We start from the raw sequence: 17,131 nt of genomic DNA, 5'->3' as shown, positions 1-17,131 counted from the left end.
CATACCACAAAGTTAACAATGTTTTTAATATACAAAATAAGAAAATGTAATATTTATGTATCCATGAAAACACAAACATTTCTCATTTAAAAATATGATTAAATACAAGGTTTTTTTTTCTAGATGAGAAAACATGATTCGCCAATTATAATCAAATTACTAAGAGTTTAATTATTGACCCCAGGTATTACTGTACTTCACAAAACCAACAAGATTAAATGGACAGGATTCATAGACCTCAAAAGAATATATTATACACAATTAAGTAAATAACTGTACAAAATTAATCACTTCAAAATATTATCTATCATTGCAACCATTTTGTTTCTGTCAATTATTTGGATATTTATTTGCTTTTTAATAAAAATTATAAGTAGGTTCGCTGTTGTATACGAAAACCAATAAGAAAAAGGGTGTGACTATAATAATTAAGAAAGTGTGATATAACAAAAGTGAGAGTTAAAAATGTTTTTTCTTTGATTTAAAATCCATTGAAGAAAGCTATATTAATAAAAGAAATTTGATGGTACAAAATTAGTAAACACTTTGGTATCCTGAAAGGATTATTCCCCTATTTATATATTAATTTTTACAACATTTATCAAATTCTTACATTTAGTTTCATGTAATAGACACGTATGTAGTATGTATTATGATTATAAGATACTTAATTAAAATTATTTCTACTAAAAATAATCTGAGCAATGTTTTCAATACAATGTCTAGTCCTAAATGATAAACTTAACGATATTTGTGTCTGTAAAAATGGCTGTCAAAAACAATTTCAATAGCAGAATAACAGTTTCGAACGGATAAACTTGTCCAACTGTCTGTCATCGGATATTTCCAATAAAATTAAATAATAAAATATGCAATGACAAGAGTAAATAACATACACAATGAATTAAATACTCTCCATAGTGGTTACTTTCCATCACATCAAAACGGAAGGGAGAATTGACTTAAGAAAAAAAAATATTATTCAATTCGAGCGGTTAGATTCTCAATTATCAAAACTAAACAAATTTTAAAAAGAAGAATCAACAAAACTTAACAAAATTGAATATCAATTGCGGTATCAAGAACTGTAAAATTAGAATTATGGGAATATAAGTCACAATATTCAAAGGTCATATTCCTTTTTTTTTACAGATACATATAACATTAGCGTTTTGACACTGCGCATTATTAAAACAACAAGTTTAATGTAATTTTTTTTACTCATTTTGTAAATTTATACTAGCTAAGTAAATAAAATTATTATTTACTGCTGAGCATCACAACATGGTATTTTCATGCATATTTATTTTACCATGAACTACTTTACTTAAAATAATATATTTGTATAAAATTACACCCAAAAAAATACATTACCGTGAACCAAATTTCATTTCGTACTAATTGATCATTATAAGTTGATGTTGGTATGAAGAACTTTGATAGATATATCGATCTGATTTTATAAAATATATCATTTGTAAGTAAAGAGTTTATGTTAAAAATAAATATCTATGATAAAACAATACAAATATATAATGATTTTGTGATGTCCCTTGACGTGAGAAAACATTTCATAAATTATAACAATTGATGACGGTTTTTTTTTTTTACATATTTGACATATCGCTCACTCCTTTCAAGAACAACATAAATCAAAAAACTTGATTTTTCAGGAGAATGTTTTTAAAGTTTAAAAATATAACACAATGTATTAAAAATAAATTTCAAGCCACTTATTGAACTTTTTACTCTGCAACAGATCTTTTGAGGTAAAACCTGAAGATTTTTGCTCCATTCGAAAAATATTTAGTTTATTTAAAAAAATAATTAAACAATAACTTTTCTTCAAAATACAAAAACAACATTTTCTGCCCTGTAGCGGGTAAACATTAAGTTAAAAATATGCCGCTTTTGCTGGGATGTAGTACATTTTCTGGGCATTCCGAATTGACGATTTTTGATTTATGACGTTCTTGAAAGGAGTGAGCGATGATATGCTTTCCTAAACCAAATACACCTTCACACAGAAAAATCTTTGATAGTGCATAGATTTTTTTCTACATACAAATATGTAATACCTTTCATAAATTTATAGCAGTTCAAGTATTTTTTCTCTGGAAGGGTTCATATCAGTAATAAAATATATAATATTTTGGGAGAAAAAACCCACTTCAATTAATTTTTTATATAAATAATATTAAGTATATCAATCTGGATGTGAAAATATCCAGCTAAAAATAAAACCATCACATTTCAAATACATATAGGTACACAAAAATATATATTTATCCAAAACAAAAACAAACAAAAAAAACTTATTTTGATACTACAAGTCATCATATTCGTGGGGATTGCAGATCACTGATACAGAAAAATTATTTACAATAGAAACCCTCTTGTCCGCCCTTGGATAGTCCGCCTTTATTGTTGATCAACTGACTATTTTCTATAGGCTACCTTCAATTTTTACATGCATTATTATTGCATTGCTCTTTTTTCAATAATATTATCAGCTTTTGTGCAGTTTATTGTGGTGTCATTTTCGAGTTCAGATATTGTTTATTCATCTGTAAATCCATATTTTCTGATAATCCGACCTTTTTGCATTCTGACCACTATTTAGTTCCAAAGGTGATGGATAAAAGGAGTTCTACTGAACTATAGAATCTCTCTCTCTCTCTCTCTAACCTTTATCCGTTTATATGATGCAGTGCCCTATGCACCCCAATGGTGCATAGGGCACTGCATCATATAAACGCAGTGTTATCTTGATCGTAAACACATGAAGGAAAGGTGATCAGCCCTCCGCTTCAGGTACCAGCCAAGGTTAATATTGAATAAATATTACAGTGAAAAAATCACTTATATTTATTTGGCCCCCCTTGGGAATCGAACCCGGGACCTCCAGAACGGTAGCCGAGCGTGCTGACCATTACACTACGGAGGTGGACAAATATAGAATCAGAGATTGTTTACCTAACTGTAAATCCATATTTTTCTATATTTTATGATAATCGATACTTTTTGCATCCAACTATTTCTCAGTTCCAAAGGTGATGGATTAGAGGAGTTTTACTGAACTATAGAAGCCAGATTTCAATGTTTAAACTAATGTCGGATTTGTCCGAGTCATATTGTGGGCTTGTGATTATTATAACAAACCCTAAATTTGAAGTTCTAGGTTCGACCCCACCCTGACATATATTTATTTTTATTTTTAAAAACGGGCCGGTCAGGCCTGCGAAAAAAGTTTAAAATTTAAATATTTGTCTTTATAATAAAAAAACTAATATTTGTCTTTTAAGAATGCTTTTTTTTGCAGTAAAATTTTCAGTAATTTCAAAATAATAAAATTAAAAACTTTTCAGTGATACTGGCACATAATTTCTTTTATAACCAAAGATATGTAACTTCTAGACTGGAATAATGCATGCTAACTTGTATCAATGCATATAAGAAAAGTGACTCAACTTGTATTTGGGATAAAAAAATAGTCATTTTAAACAACAACCGGTTTCAAGACGTTAGAAAGAGAAACCTGGAGTAAAGTTCAATTTACCAACAGTAAACATATCTCCAACTCCATAGTGTAGTGGTTAGCGCGCTAGGCTGCCATGCTGGAAGTCCCGAGTTCGATTCCCAAGAGGGTCAAAATAAATATTAGTGATTTTTCAGTCTAATATTTATTTAATATGACCCTGGACTGGTAACTGAAGCGGAAGGCTGATCACCTTTCCTTTGTGTATTTATCGATCAAGATTACTTCTATAAAATGCAGTGCCCTATGCACCATTGGGTACGGATAAGAGGTAAAAGTGGAAGAAGAATACATGTCTATGGTCTGTTTTCTGTAGCCAGGCGGACTATGTAAACAATGAAATTTTTGTCAATTTGTATTAAGATGGTAAAATATAAAATAGTTTATATTATAACAATATTTTGAGTATATCCAAAGCTTTGTAAGTACACAAATACTGGATTTGTCCCACTGAAGGGATTGTTATCAAGATATATTATTGATGTGTCAATTTGGGTATGTTATAAACAACCAAAAAAGGTTTTCGGTATAAAAGATTTTGCAGGAATCTCCACAGTAATTTGATAATGCCCTAACAAGGCGAAATAATTATCACGAATTTTATTCTTGTTTTAAAAAATAAAAATATACAACTTAGTAGACCCTAAAGATCAGTGTTTGATTTTAATATTGAAAATATAAATTATGTAGTTCTACAAATTAGAAAGGCGCTGTGGCGTAGTTGGGTAGACGCTCGACTATGAAATTGGCTTTACGGGTTCGATTCCCGCCAATTGCAAAATGAAATGAAGAAATATTTATTTTGAATTGGTTTGGGTGTTTGTGATGTTTATTTTCACATCTACCTACCCTATCCTCACTATCTTACCAGCAGACAAGCCTCTAAAATAGAGGCTTTTTGGGTTATTCCTTAAAAAAATATTATTAAGTATTTTAATGTTTTATAATTTAATAAACCCTGATGATGACAAGGTTCTTGTCGAAACCGGTAGGTTAAAGTGTACTAATAATAAAAAAACATGGTTATAACAAAGTTCTTCAATTTTATAAAGTTCATAAAATGTTCCACAAAGTATTTGTGAAAAACATTCAAGAAATATTAAAAAAACCCAAATCAATAATCTCAATGACTATAAAGTACAATCGAATGTGACTGGGTGCTTGGATATTGGATAAATATAATTTTCAAATAATTAAACAATATGGATGTTCAAAGTATGGGCAGAATGGTGAATGTTACACAAGTGAAAGCCAGAGAATGAAAGGTTGTAATATTGATTTGTATCTGTTGAGACGTCCATAATATATCTCGAAGTACATGGATTTTCAATTGATTTGTACAAAATTTAAGATTTAATATAAAGGCTGCATTTCTTGAGAAATTGATGTAACATTTGACAGCAAATCGACCGTATCATTTCACGAGAAATATTTACATTATAAACATGTGTAAAACAACATAATAAAAAAGCTTAAAAACACTTCACGTAGCATTTTAAAGACAAAAAGCTTATTAAATATGTAACACACACATTCATTTACAAGTTCAACTTATAAGAAAATAGCCGGGTAGGTTACGGAAAAGGTGATGGACTAAATATATATACAGTAGCTTAAATACAGCAGGAAAGTATGGGTGTCGAGTATTACATTATACTTGAACATTACATATGCATATATGAAGAGACATGTAAGGGTTATTACAGTAAAAGAAAGAACCTGTCAATGTTAGACAATATTACATAGTGTATAAAAAGACTTCAACCAGCCAATGACAGGTTGTAAACTCGGTAAATACCTAGGGTTTCATATTGCCTTAAAAAAAAAACTTTATGACAGTTGAGATATCTAGAATACATATTTGTAATCTAATAATTTTTTGCCACACTAGATAAGCCTGTATGGAGACAAGTATTCACATAATATTTTAATTGATAATATCCAGCATGTCTACGCACTCTAGTGATGTGCAAATATAAATCAGATAACAAAAAAATTAATAGTAAATAATGCTTTTATTCTTTGCCAGGAGCTGGCAGACGTTCTAGTGAAAAGAGTCAAACATTAAAAAAGCAGAATGTTAAAATTTTCACTATGCCGCAATAAAAAATTTCACTGTAGCTATATAAATTTCAAAGATGAAGAAATCAAGATTTTAAAAGCTACTTAAAGGAATACGAGAGATACAAGCTTCGGTAGTTCAATGCGCTACTAATAAAACATTAACTTTATGGAATAACATGATGATTTAAATATAAAAATAGAACATTTGTATAAGATCACTTTTTGAGTTTATTAATGTAAACACGAATGGATTTGAGAACTACAGATATTCTCATCAACATGTGAAAATACAAATTTTGTATTTTACAGGTTTGTGAGGACATCTGTAGTTTTCGAAACTAATCGTGTTTCCATAAATAAACACAAAAAATGATCTTATACTAGTGTTTTATTTTAATATTTATTTTAGTAAAATAAGATGAGTGAAGTTGAAGTTGAAGACACGCAGTCTGCTAACTCCTGACCTGTCATTTGTACTGTTTGCCGATGTTTCAGAACACATTGGAAGTCCATCCTTCATCAGTGCAAGTCTAGATGACAAGACAATACAAAGCGGTTTGCAAGATGTGCAAACAACACCGCATTATTTATTGTAGCTTACTGCAATACCGCGAGTAAAACAAATAAATGTATAGATATCTCATTCTGGACCAAAAATAAAATGACTTTGCGTTGATATTTTTTTTAACAAAATCGTAAATACATTTTCTCTATAATATTATATTGATAATGTAAGATTTTTTATGAATTTTTTTTTTTTACATAAATTTATATATTTACATTTATGTATTTGAAATACTTTGACTTTTTCAAACAAGTGTAGTGTAAATAACAGAAAAAAACTAAATTCTTAATTGAAAATATCTTATTTTGCAGTATTAAACAATACAATGATTCAGAAAGTATAATATGTCAATTTTAAAACAAAGTAATTCGATTCAATACATAATTTTAAAAAAGCATATTGGAAAAATGACAAAACTGACGGAATAAAAAATGTTTAAAAATTGAGTTACGCATTTTGTGACGCCTTTTAATTTGTTGCACAACATTATTTTCATCTGAGATACATAGAAGGCGTCAAAAGATGCGTAAGTCGATTTCTGCCAAATTTCCGTTTATTACTAAGCATCTTATGTACAGAGTAACCGTCATACTGTAGCAAACTTGAAATTGAAACACATTCTAAAACATGATTAGGTCTGACAAAATAAAGTTGAAATATTGCGAGTATAATATTGGAAAAGAGCAATTGAGAAAAGGAATTAGAGAGGTCATGCATATGGAACATTGAAATATTACTATTAGTGATTAATGATAATGCGAGACACCTAAAAGTAGTGGATTAGTGGCATTGACTAAAGTATAAATAATGTTAATTGTTTTGACTTAGTTGTTTTCTAGCCCTGGTCCTGCTACGAGTATTCGTACCATTTTTGTCTAACGACGCGGCCGACACCACTGTCTGGCTGGTGTTGTTTTTCAGCATCGGCGGCGGGTACGGTATGTGGAACAATCTTATCTTTAAGTAATCACAGATCTCGATGCAAATCTGGGAGCTGTACCTCGTGAGGTCTACGAGCACCCAAATCTGGAACAGAAAGACAGACTCGTCAGCGATGCAGGTAATTTAATACATATTCACCAAGCATACCGCAAGAAGACAATTTCGTGGAAAGGAAAAAAAACTCTTAATAACTTCAAATATTAATGTAGGGTTAGTTGATTTATGGAAGTAAAGCGTGGAGTTGGCAAAAGAAGGATGAAAGTAGACTGAATAGAGTCAAAATGCGATCTCAGACAAATATGTAATAAAATGATGTTTGAATGGTGATATAAGGAAAAAATATAAGCATTATCGATTAAATTAAGAAAGATGTGTAGATAGTTTGAACATGTAGAACGAATGAGTGAGTGCATCAAATTTATGAGACAAATATAGTTGGAAATAGGAACAGAGGAAGACCGAGTGAAAGTGGTCAGGTCAGTAGATGGAATAGGTAGGCGTGTATGAACATGGAAGAGATTATTTGCAATGACAGATTGGTGTGGAGTTGGAAACGAAAGATGTAACACATGTATACTTACCAAACACATCCATAAGACATAATACTCTGGTATTGCGTTATTAAAATACTGGTTCAAGAAGAGCATCGCCGGGCCCATGAGGGACCAATCCAAATACTCCATTTCACTCTTGGTCATATGAGCTACCTGGAATGACAGTTCATTTCAATTAATAATTGTAATATTTTTAGTGTGCATGTTAGCAACGTCATCTTGTATATGTTTAAAAGTCATCCTGAAAAGGACTTTTTCTATAATTTAAAAATAATTTGTTAAGGTATGCTGCCCCTTCAATAAAGAAATAGTTTCACATTTGGGGGAGGCCACCTTAATGTTCATGACTGTAATGTAATAATATGTGACTGAAATATGTATGTATAAAAAGTTGTTTGTTTTCTACTGAGACATGTATTAAATATTTTAGTAAAATGTCATTTTACTTACCACCAGACGGTTTGTGACTTTGGCAGCAACCATACCAAAAGCAATTATGTATAAACAAGGGTTGTTTTCATACACATGAGATTCACTCTTTTGATAAATTATAAAGGCAGGAATTATAACCATTGAGAATGGTATAACTGGTGATAATACACTAGTTCCCTGAAAAAATTCGAAAAAGTATTAGAATTGATAAAAAACAACATTTATATTTTACTCTTCATCAGCTAATTTGAAAATATATATTAAATATTTTCAAAAATGTATCAATAAACTATGCAAAAATTATGATCATCTTTTGAGTTTAATACGAATGAATTGGAAATATTCCAATTTAACCCGATCCCTGCATCTCTAGCCGTTGTGGAATACACACTACGTGGCACAAACTAATACTTTTTTATAAATATATAATTTTAAATAAATAATTCATTTTCTCATTGCAATACCAGATATATAAGGGACTCATAAACATTTTCGAAAATAATTTATAAGCCTAGGTTTTAAATAACATGACGATATCCAATAAAATATGTAAAGAAACATTTTTATTGTATCCCTCTCATTTTTAAACATGAGCAATGAGTTACTATCGCATCACCTGACGCGAGCGAGATGCAGATATATTTTATCCGCCAATAGCAACCGCCAAGATTATCATTTCAACTATAAGAAATAATATTTTTCTTCAGCAATATTTAGACAGATTTTAATAACATGAATAATAAGATTTTTTGTTTAAATATAACGAAAAATTAAGGTTTCAATCTTGGGTTTCTTACCCGCACACAGACAAGCGAGTGCCATGGTGATCGGGTTAAATTAGTTTAAAAAGAAATGCCTAAAATAATTATTGGAAAAACGAGGTTTATTTCTACAATAAATATTATTGTATTTAAACACATCAGAATAAATGCAATAAATTGTTTTCCTACATTATATTACAACATTAGATGACACCCTTTTCTAGATGAATTTATTGAATAGGTTTAAACTAATTAATTAAATTAATGTAAAAAAATAATTCATTCAAAATTAAATCAATGTCACATAACTATGGATGCAATATTTTGTTAAAATATTTTTTCTTCTGACCCTCATTCACAAACTATGGTGCATAGGGCACTGAATTGAATTGATGGTGTTTTGGTGACTTGATAATTAATCTCACGAAAGTAAGGTAATAAGTCCAGATTAACATTGAATAAAAATTAGAATAAAAATATAGCTTCACATTCATTTTGCGCCCCCTGGGAATCAAACCCGGGTACCTTCACTTTCAGCGCGGTAACCAAACGCATTTACCACTTTACTATGGAGCTGGACATAGCGACATAATAATTTAATACATAAATATTTGGTTTGCTTGAAGCATGCTGTTGTACATAGGCACAAGAAAATTAATATAGCAACTAAATTATAAATCTTTTTCTTCTAACCCTTATACACACCTAATGGTGCATACAGTACTGCATATTATCAACACAGGGTTATCTAGACAGTTAATAACGTTGAGGCAAGGTGATCAGTCCTGCGCACCAATCAAGCAAGATATTAAATAAATGTTGGGAGTGAAAAATCACCCATATTTATTCTGACCCCTCTGGGAATTGAACCCGGGATCTCCAGCGCGGTAGCTAAAAGCGCTAACCATCACAGGCGGACAGACATTATAAATAGCATTAGGCATTGCTAGAAAAGTATTAGTTTTAAAAGGCATCTCAGAAAAACATCCATTAGTTTAGGGACATTGTGTAAAAGTTGTTAAATCAGAAATTTAAAAAAAAAAACATTTTCATAAACATTAAAAAAAACATAAACAAGATCTAACCCGAGACATTGAATCATTCACTAGCTTATTAAAATAACCATTAATCATAAATTCAGCACACAAATGTAAGCAGGTAAAATTACATTAAGAAAATCATATCTGAACTTACATTAAATTGATTTTGAGAGATTTTTTAAATGATAAAAATATAAACAGTAAAATAATGATTTGAATAAATAAATCAGAAGATTTTTTGTAACGAGTTATAGTAGATCTTTTAACTAAAAGGAGAAAGTAAATTTTCTAATAGTTATTATAAAATATTCATGCTGAGAAGAGATCTGATTTCTAAATAAGTACATATGTATAAACACAAGACATGCCTACAATATTGTTAAATTTAATAAGCATCATTCAATAGGGATATTTATATGTAGTAATAAACATGCTAATGTACCTTTAACAGAAAGCAAATAAACAATGCGTCTATTGATAAACACAAAATATAATAAACCAGTACAATATGTATTTAAAAGGATATCATAATCAGAGAGCTCAAGATGACAAGAACCAAACTAAAGCTATAAAAAAATTAAGTTTATATTACGCTTTGAGGAAATGTAAATTGGTGTAATAATTGTTTGTTTTTATAAACCAATTATTGAAGGAGTTTATTCAGTTAAAAGCTGTTATTTCTTACTCGCCCCTTTTTAGCCTGAGACCTCAAATTATAACATATGCATTGCACAGATTGTATAAAAATGTAGATATATTTGAAAATATATACATAAAGCTCAAAGCAAGTGACTGAAATTTGTCAGTATTTTATGATTTTGATTCTGCGTTTAGTTTTTTCAAAAGTTATATTCATATAGTATGTTATATTTTTAAGTATAATATTAAAGGTACTGCCCAAATGACAAGAATCTGAATAAAAAATACTTAAAGTGATTTGAAGATAACTCACTAAAAACGTACTTACATAATAGCAATCCACATGGGAAAAATGCTAATTTATTTTTCCCGCTTACTTCAAATGCAGACTCTCCCTCCGTACTCGGTAATATCAGAATATAAAAATGTACATATTCCCACACAATTTCAATTTAAATTTAAAATCTACCACCACCGATAAAATGGCAATCGTTAAAAAAAGCACCAAATTTCAAAATAAATACACAACTATAATCTACGTGAAAGGTGAATATTTTCAACAAAGACGGACAAACATTTTACAACACACAAAAGCTGTTACAACGAAACATGTATTATAAAAATATAAAACTATTATCATAACGTGTGCTGCAGTGCAAAAGCTAATAGGATCAAAGTAAAATGAGGGTTGGTGAAAAAACAGTGAAGCAAATTATTTATATATGTAAAGACATTGATCTTACAGCAACTGTGGAACCGTTTTTTCCAACCCCGCCGGTAAAGATGACAACCGCATAGCTAACCCCCAGATAAATGGACACAAACACGCTCATGTAAAAGGGCAGAATGTACAACTTGAGGTTCACGTATGGTATCTGTGAGGCAGAAACCCGAGTCGCGCGGACAGGAGACCATTTGTAACCATTTATAATGTTTAGTATTTAGGTTATTGTCGGTTCATGCATTGGGTGTCGGGGGTTAGGTGTTCCAGCCATCATCGGGCAGCGAAGGGGACCAGACAGCCAGGCAACACAGCACACGCAGCGTCCAAAACGAGAAATTTCATGCATTCAAATTAATATTAGAAACATGGTTTATTAGAGATCCCAAATCACTACATGTCTAATACTCTCAAGGTGACTGGAATTATTCGATGAAGAAGCGCTTACTTTGCGGAATTACATCTCGTATTATAAATAACCAGATAAAAAAATGTATGAGTGATTCTACTAGCAATTTTCATTTAAATGAGAGATGATGTAACATTTCATAAGGGTATTTTTATAATGTATCGTAAACTAGAACATAGTATTAATTACCTTTTACACCCAAGTACCATTTTACCTTTGAAAAAAACCATCCTGTGATTCTTCAGAACTAAAATATTACTCGGGCGTACTAGACGATATACAGAATATGTATAAACTAAAGCCTCTACATATGTTTACGTATATTTGGTAAATTCACTTAAAGTTTACAACACAGTATAAAAATGCTTTTATGATGTAAAACACCTACACTCAGACCTCGCTTTGCGTCGTTTCACTTTGCGTTTCTTCGAAGTTTTCGTCGTTACTGAATTAAGACTCATTTTCGCTATTTTTGATGTTTATATGATTTCCAATGGAAAATAGCAATTCACTTTGCGTTGTTTCAATTTGCGTCCCGATGTTTTGGAATGTATCAACGACGCAAAGTGAGGTCTTAGTGTATTACTAAAATAAGAATTGCATAAGAATCGCAAATAGTTTTTTATTTTTGTTTTTCATTCTAGTATGATCAGAATCTCTTTTTTTAACTGAACATGTAAGGGCATATGATCACAAAACAGAGGTTCCAAAAAATGTATAAAGTATATGGCCTGTTAGATTGAACTTTATACAGAAAATTGTTATCCTGTGAGGAGATTAAGGATGCGGTGGATGTTAACATTTAGAAATATTATGCACTACACCACTGCCAAGGTCATACGATGGCCTATCTTTGTTATAAAGAGAGATAAACAAGTAGATGTAAATCAGACCATAGTTTCGATTGAGATCAATTGGGAGCAAGACATTTAAAAAAAATGTGTACAAATGACAAACCGAATCGTAAATTTTGTTTGTGATTCCATCGCTCCACATAACCTGGACCGTAACAGCTACCAATTTTAGACATTACGATAAAAAAAATATGCATGTCTTCTGATATATCCTAATGATTCAAAGTGTGTAAGCCCATTTTGTGACATTTCGTAACATACTACCAATCACCTCGTGAAAATATTCAACATGGAATGATGTAAATACAAAACTTAAGCAAGTGAAAATCTAGTTAGTCATGTTCAGTTTTGTTATGAAATAAAATATTAGTAAATGAATGTTCAATTAGAACGGTTTAAATAGGATACAATGACACCAGCAACAATTCTTTTTGTTTCTCATCTCAAGAAAACCGATTCTGTGTGTGGATATCTCTTTTCTCTCTACCAATCTGAATACCAAGTCTTCACCCAAGTAATGATGTAGGAAGATTATGAGATGAGGATTTAAAACTATGTATCATATTTTTGATTTTTTTTTAAATTAATTTTGGAAATAGTAATTGAAATAATTGTAGCTCACTAAACAAGTCTCATTATAGATTTATATTATCCACTGACACTTCGTGATGGAATTGCATTTTAATATATTATTAAATTAAAACCAATATTTTTAGCTTTTCCACTTTATTTTTATTTGACCAGCAACCGGGTTTCGTCGTTACCGACATCATCAGACTGGTGATGTCGGTAACGACGAAACCCTGTCGCTGGTCAAATAAAAATAAAGTGGAAAAGCTAAAAATATTGGTTTTAATTTAATAATATATTAAGTCTCATTATGATAATATACATGGGTCTCAAAACCTATATCATTGAAAATAATAAGTATAATTGATCAGAAAATTTCATTAAGAAGTTAAGTTTAATTTATACAAAAAAGGGAATATTTACACCTAGATATTTTTTAAAAATGTGCTACTTATTACCCAGAAAGAATTGAATTAATAATCGGCACCACATTCATCCTTTTCTTGTCAAATGTGGAACAGTTTTAACCACCCTACCTTTGGGTTATTTTCAGGCATATTTTTTATAAACAAGCAAAAAAATCACGTATGTTGTCACAAAATATTGTCAGGTATGAAACCTGACAAAAATTTGTCAGTGTATCCGGTATGCATTAAATATGTTTGGAACAGATATCTTTTTTCTCGTGCGTGTAGGTTATACTGGTTAGCGCGGAATGGTGAAAAAAAACCACGCATATCACGTACGTTCATAAGTGTAGGGCAGTTAAAATTAAAAATTTGTTTAAGAATAAACATTGCTTAAAAATGCAAAATTCTCACAAACTGTTGCACAAATCGATATGTATTATAATTTTTTTCAAGTTAATAAATACATATCTTTTATCAACTGTTTTCTCAAAAAAAATGTATTAGAATTCCATTTTTAAAATACACATAATATCATAGCTAAACAGAGTTGTAATAAATAATTACAAACTAGCAGATAATAGCCGATAATCATATGCTACGTTGGACCTTCGGGTCAACATCGGTCAGCCCATTGAGCCTTTATTAATTGGTTAATCCAGCCTCCATCTAAATGACAACCTTAAAAATAAATTTCTCAGCTCAAGACAGAAAATTCGCCGCTGTGTAGCGCCTACTTGCATCACTTCATAAAAACATTATCTTTAAATGGTCGTGTTCACAAAACTCCAATTTGTTTATGATTGTTAATTTTTCCCTATTGTTTGACTGGCTTATATAAATCCAATACAGGACACAGTCGGCAATTACTTCAACAAAAAATAACCGTCAACTTGTTGCGACGGGCACAAATAAAATGCAGAAACTTTCTTTAAATTACGTAATATTTAAATGAGCATTTTGGACACTGAAAAAAAGAAAACATTTGTCTGGAATGTTTTAAACATCTAAGTTAAAACGTTTCCAGTTAAAGTGATTCTGATGAATAGAGAGTCAAGTCACTGTATTTCAAAGCGATGACAAAAGATACAATTAATATAGATTTAAAAAAAACTATACAGTAGGTTTCAATACATTTTTCAATTTTTTTTTTTTACTGATGAGCTTTTCTTTGTTTTTTTTTACAAATATGTAGCCACTTTCAATGTGCAATATGTAATTTACTATTCACTATTATATTTTGTTTTATGTTTTAAATTTTATAATTGTAATAATTATTTCAAATTTAATTTGTCAAATTATACTAACATAAAGATAATACTGATACATGAAAAATTGAGGTGCTAATATTGGGTACCTTAAAATTTTATGATACATATGTAGATTTTGTCCACATAAATACCTGGCTAAATTACAAATGATTTGTTGTCCCACTAAATTATAGGATAATAAATTGAGAGTTAAACAAAATTTAAAAAAAAAAAAAAATATATATATATATATATATATATATATATATATATATATATATATATATATATATATATATATATATATAAACCTGTAGTAGCAGAATAGCACCAATAATGCGCAAATCAATTATGGTGAGTTGTAACATGGAGATAAAAATGTAACGTAATTAGTAGCAAACATTAGAAGCTCTGAACAAATCCTTTTTGACTTATTTCACCTGAAAATCTAATATCTAAAAATATTCAAGCATGAAAATTACAAGCGAGTCCAAGAATTCATATAAAATACAAAAGTTGATTGTATGAAAAAATATAAAATATGTTATACTGTACTTTATACAATACGAAGTGTTTCGGCCAAAATCTGTGTATTTTTCAGAATAATTTATGTATTAAAATAAAATATATAATAAAACCCTTATCCGCACCCCAATGGTGCATAGGGCACTGCGTCATATAAACGCAGTGTTATCTTGATCGTTTACACATGAAGGAAAGGTGATCAGCCCTCCGCTTCAGGTACCAGTCCAGGGTAATATTGAATAAATATGACAGTGAAAAAATCACTTATATTTATTTTACTCCCCTTGGGAATCGAACCCGGGACCTCCAGAACGGTAGCCGAGCGTGCTGACCATTACACTACGGAGGCGGACATTGTATTAAAATAGTATTCATAAATGTACGCGAGAAGAACAAAGAGACGCAGTTCATCAACTTTTATTTTGTTTATAATATTGTCCCCACCACATGTAACTCCTTTAAAATCGTATATAAGGGGTGGCGGACAAATTTTTGTGTGCTCAGATTAAATAATATTCAAAACGTGCATACGTCGCGTTCGCTCTGTTTCTATTGGCGTCTTTTTATTCTTCTCGCCCTTGTGTTTTGTAATTTTTATATTGTTTGCGCGTTTCCATCTTCCTCATCAAAAGTGTTCCAGTACCGTTAGCGGTAACACAAAGTATTTTCATATAATCTTCCTGCATATATATTACAATAATTATGTTTCATTTTTTACTTTTAGGTACATATTAAGTAAATCACAAGTGATTATTAAAAGGGATTTGTTCAGCGATTCCATGTTAGCTTTAAATAAGTAGAAACCGTTGTTTATTTTATATAAGTGAAAGGTAAGAATGAGCGAGCAGACAGAAATGATAGTATAAGAGCATCAAGAAGTGAGGAAGTATGTAATAGAAAGAAGGACAATATATACAAATTTATGAATATGATAATTATTTAATATAAACATAAAAATACTGTCTGACCACACCATATCCATCTAATGCTAAGGACCGTATTTTGAAAGCAGACAACTGACGATTAATAATAGAGGATTGTATTTTGACAACAGATAACTCACGCTCAATAGTCAAAAATGGTACTTTGAAATCAAACAAATGACACTCAATAATCGAGGACTGTATTTTGACAACAGTTGGTCCAGAATGGTATTTCAAAGCCAGACGACTGACACTCAATTACTAGGATAGTATTTTGAAATACTATCCTAACTATAAGGTAACTTGCATTTGATATTGACAGTAAACCTCTTTTACTAGCACTAATGTGTAACCAAAGTAATGAGAATTCACTTGCACTAATTCAAACATCTTATGTTCACACTTGGTACATTCACTCGGATTACTTCTTTCTTATTAAGTTTGTATCTTAGTAAGTTGAGATTGAGGACTGTTTTTATATTGGGTCCATAATACAACAGGAATTAAACTGATGTTCGTCTTTAAACCCTCATATGAAGTCTCAGATATACATACATGAATTAAGTAAAAGCACCATCAAATCTTTCAGACAAAACTAGTCCAGCACTAATACTTTAAAATATTGTAGATAGTTCACTCCAAACTAATTATTTTTTATCAACTGTGAAATATTTCTATTTATCGTAAGCAAAAAGTATATTATTTCGTTAAAAATAATTTTGTGTCACGAAAAATAATCAAGAAAAAAAATACAAACATTTGTACCATTAAACGCATTCAAGCCACATTATGAGGGGTTTTGGAATTTCTGAAAAGTTCTTTTTAAACTTTTATTGCCCATGGAAATACCATTCTAGTTATTTTTACAGTTTGTGTTCGAAATGGTTAAATTTGTTTCTATTCAAAACACTAATATAAACAATGAGAATCTAATGGT

The 17,131-nt window shown here is 30.2% G+C and overlaps 1 protein-coding gene across 4 annotated transcripts in view; it reads right to left on the bottom strand.

Moving 5' to 3' along the window:
- The window catches only part of bbc (choline/ethanolaminephosphotransferase 1 bbc), a 30,988-nt gene that overhangs the window by 4,058 nt on the left and 9,799 nt on the right, over window positions 1-17,131 (bottom strand). For 3 of the 4 annotated variants that reach the window (XM_088261800.1, XM_088261798.1, XM_088261801.1), the window contains 3 exons: window positions 8,114-8,272; window positions 7,691-7,816; window positions 7,034-7,193 (listed from right to left, as the gene is read on the bottom strand). In XM_088261800.1, coding sequence (XP_088117926.1) covers window positions 7,034-7,193; window positions 7,691-7,816; window positions 8,114-8,272 — 445 coding nt within the window. Of the gene's footprint in view, window positions 1-7,033; window positions 7,194-7,690; window positions 7,817-8,113; window positions 8,273-11,278; window positions 11,411-17,131 lie in introns of all 4 variants that reach the window. The other variant, XM_088261799.1, reaches the window with a different exon arrangement.

Source organism: Brachycentrus maculatus, unplaced genomic scaffold (genome assembly GCF_059751285.1).
Source record: "Brachycentrus maculatus isolate JH-2025_06_01 unplaced genomic scaffold, ASM5975128v1 h1tg000166l, whole genome shotgun sequence".
Lineage (NCBI taxonomy): Eukaryota > Metazoa > Arthropoda > Insecta > Trichoptera > Brachycentridae > Brachycentrus > Brachycentrus maculatus.
Note: the sequence above shows the minus strand (reverse complement) of the source record. Positions and strands in the feature narration are given on the sequence as shown.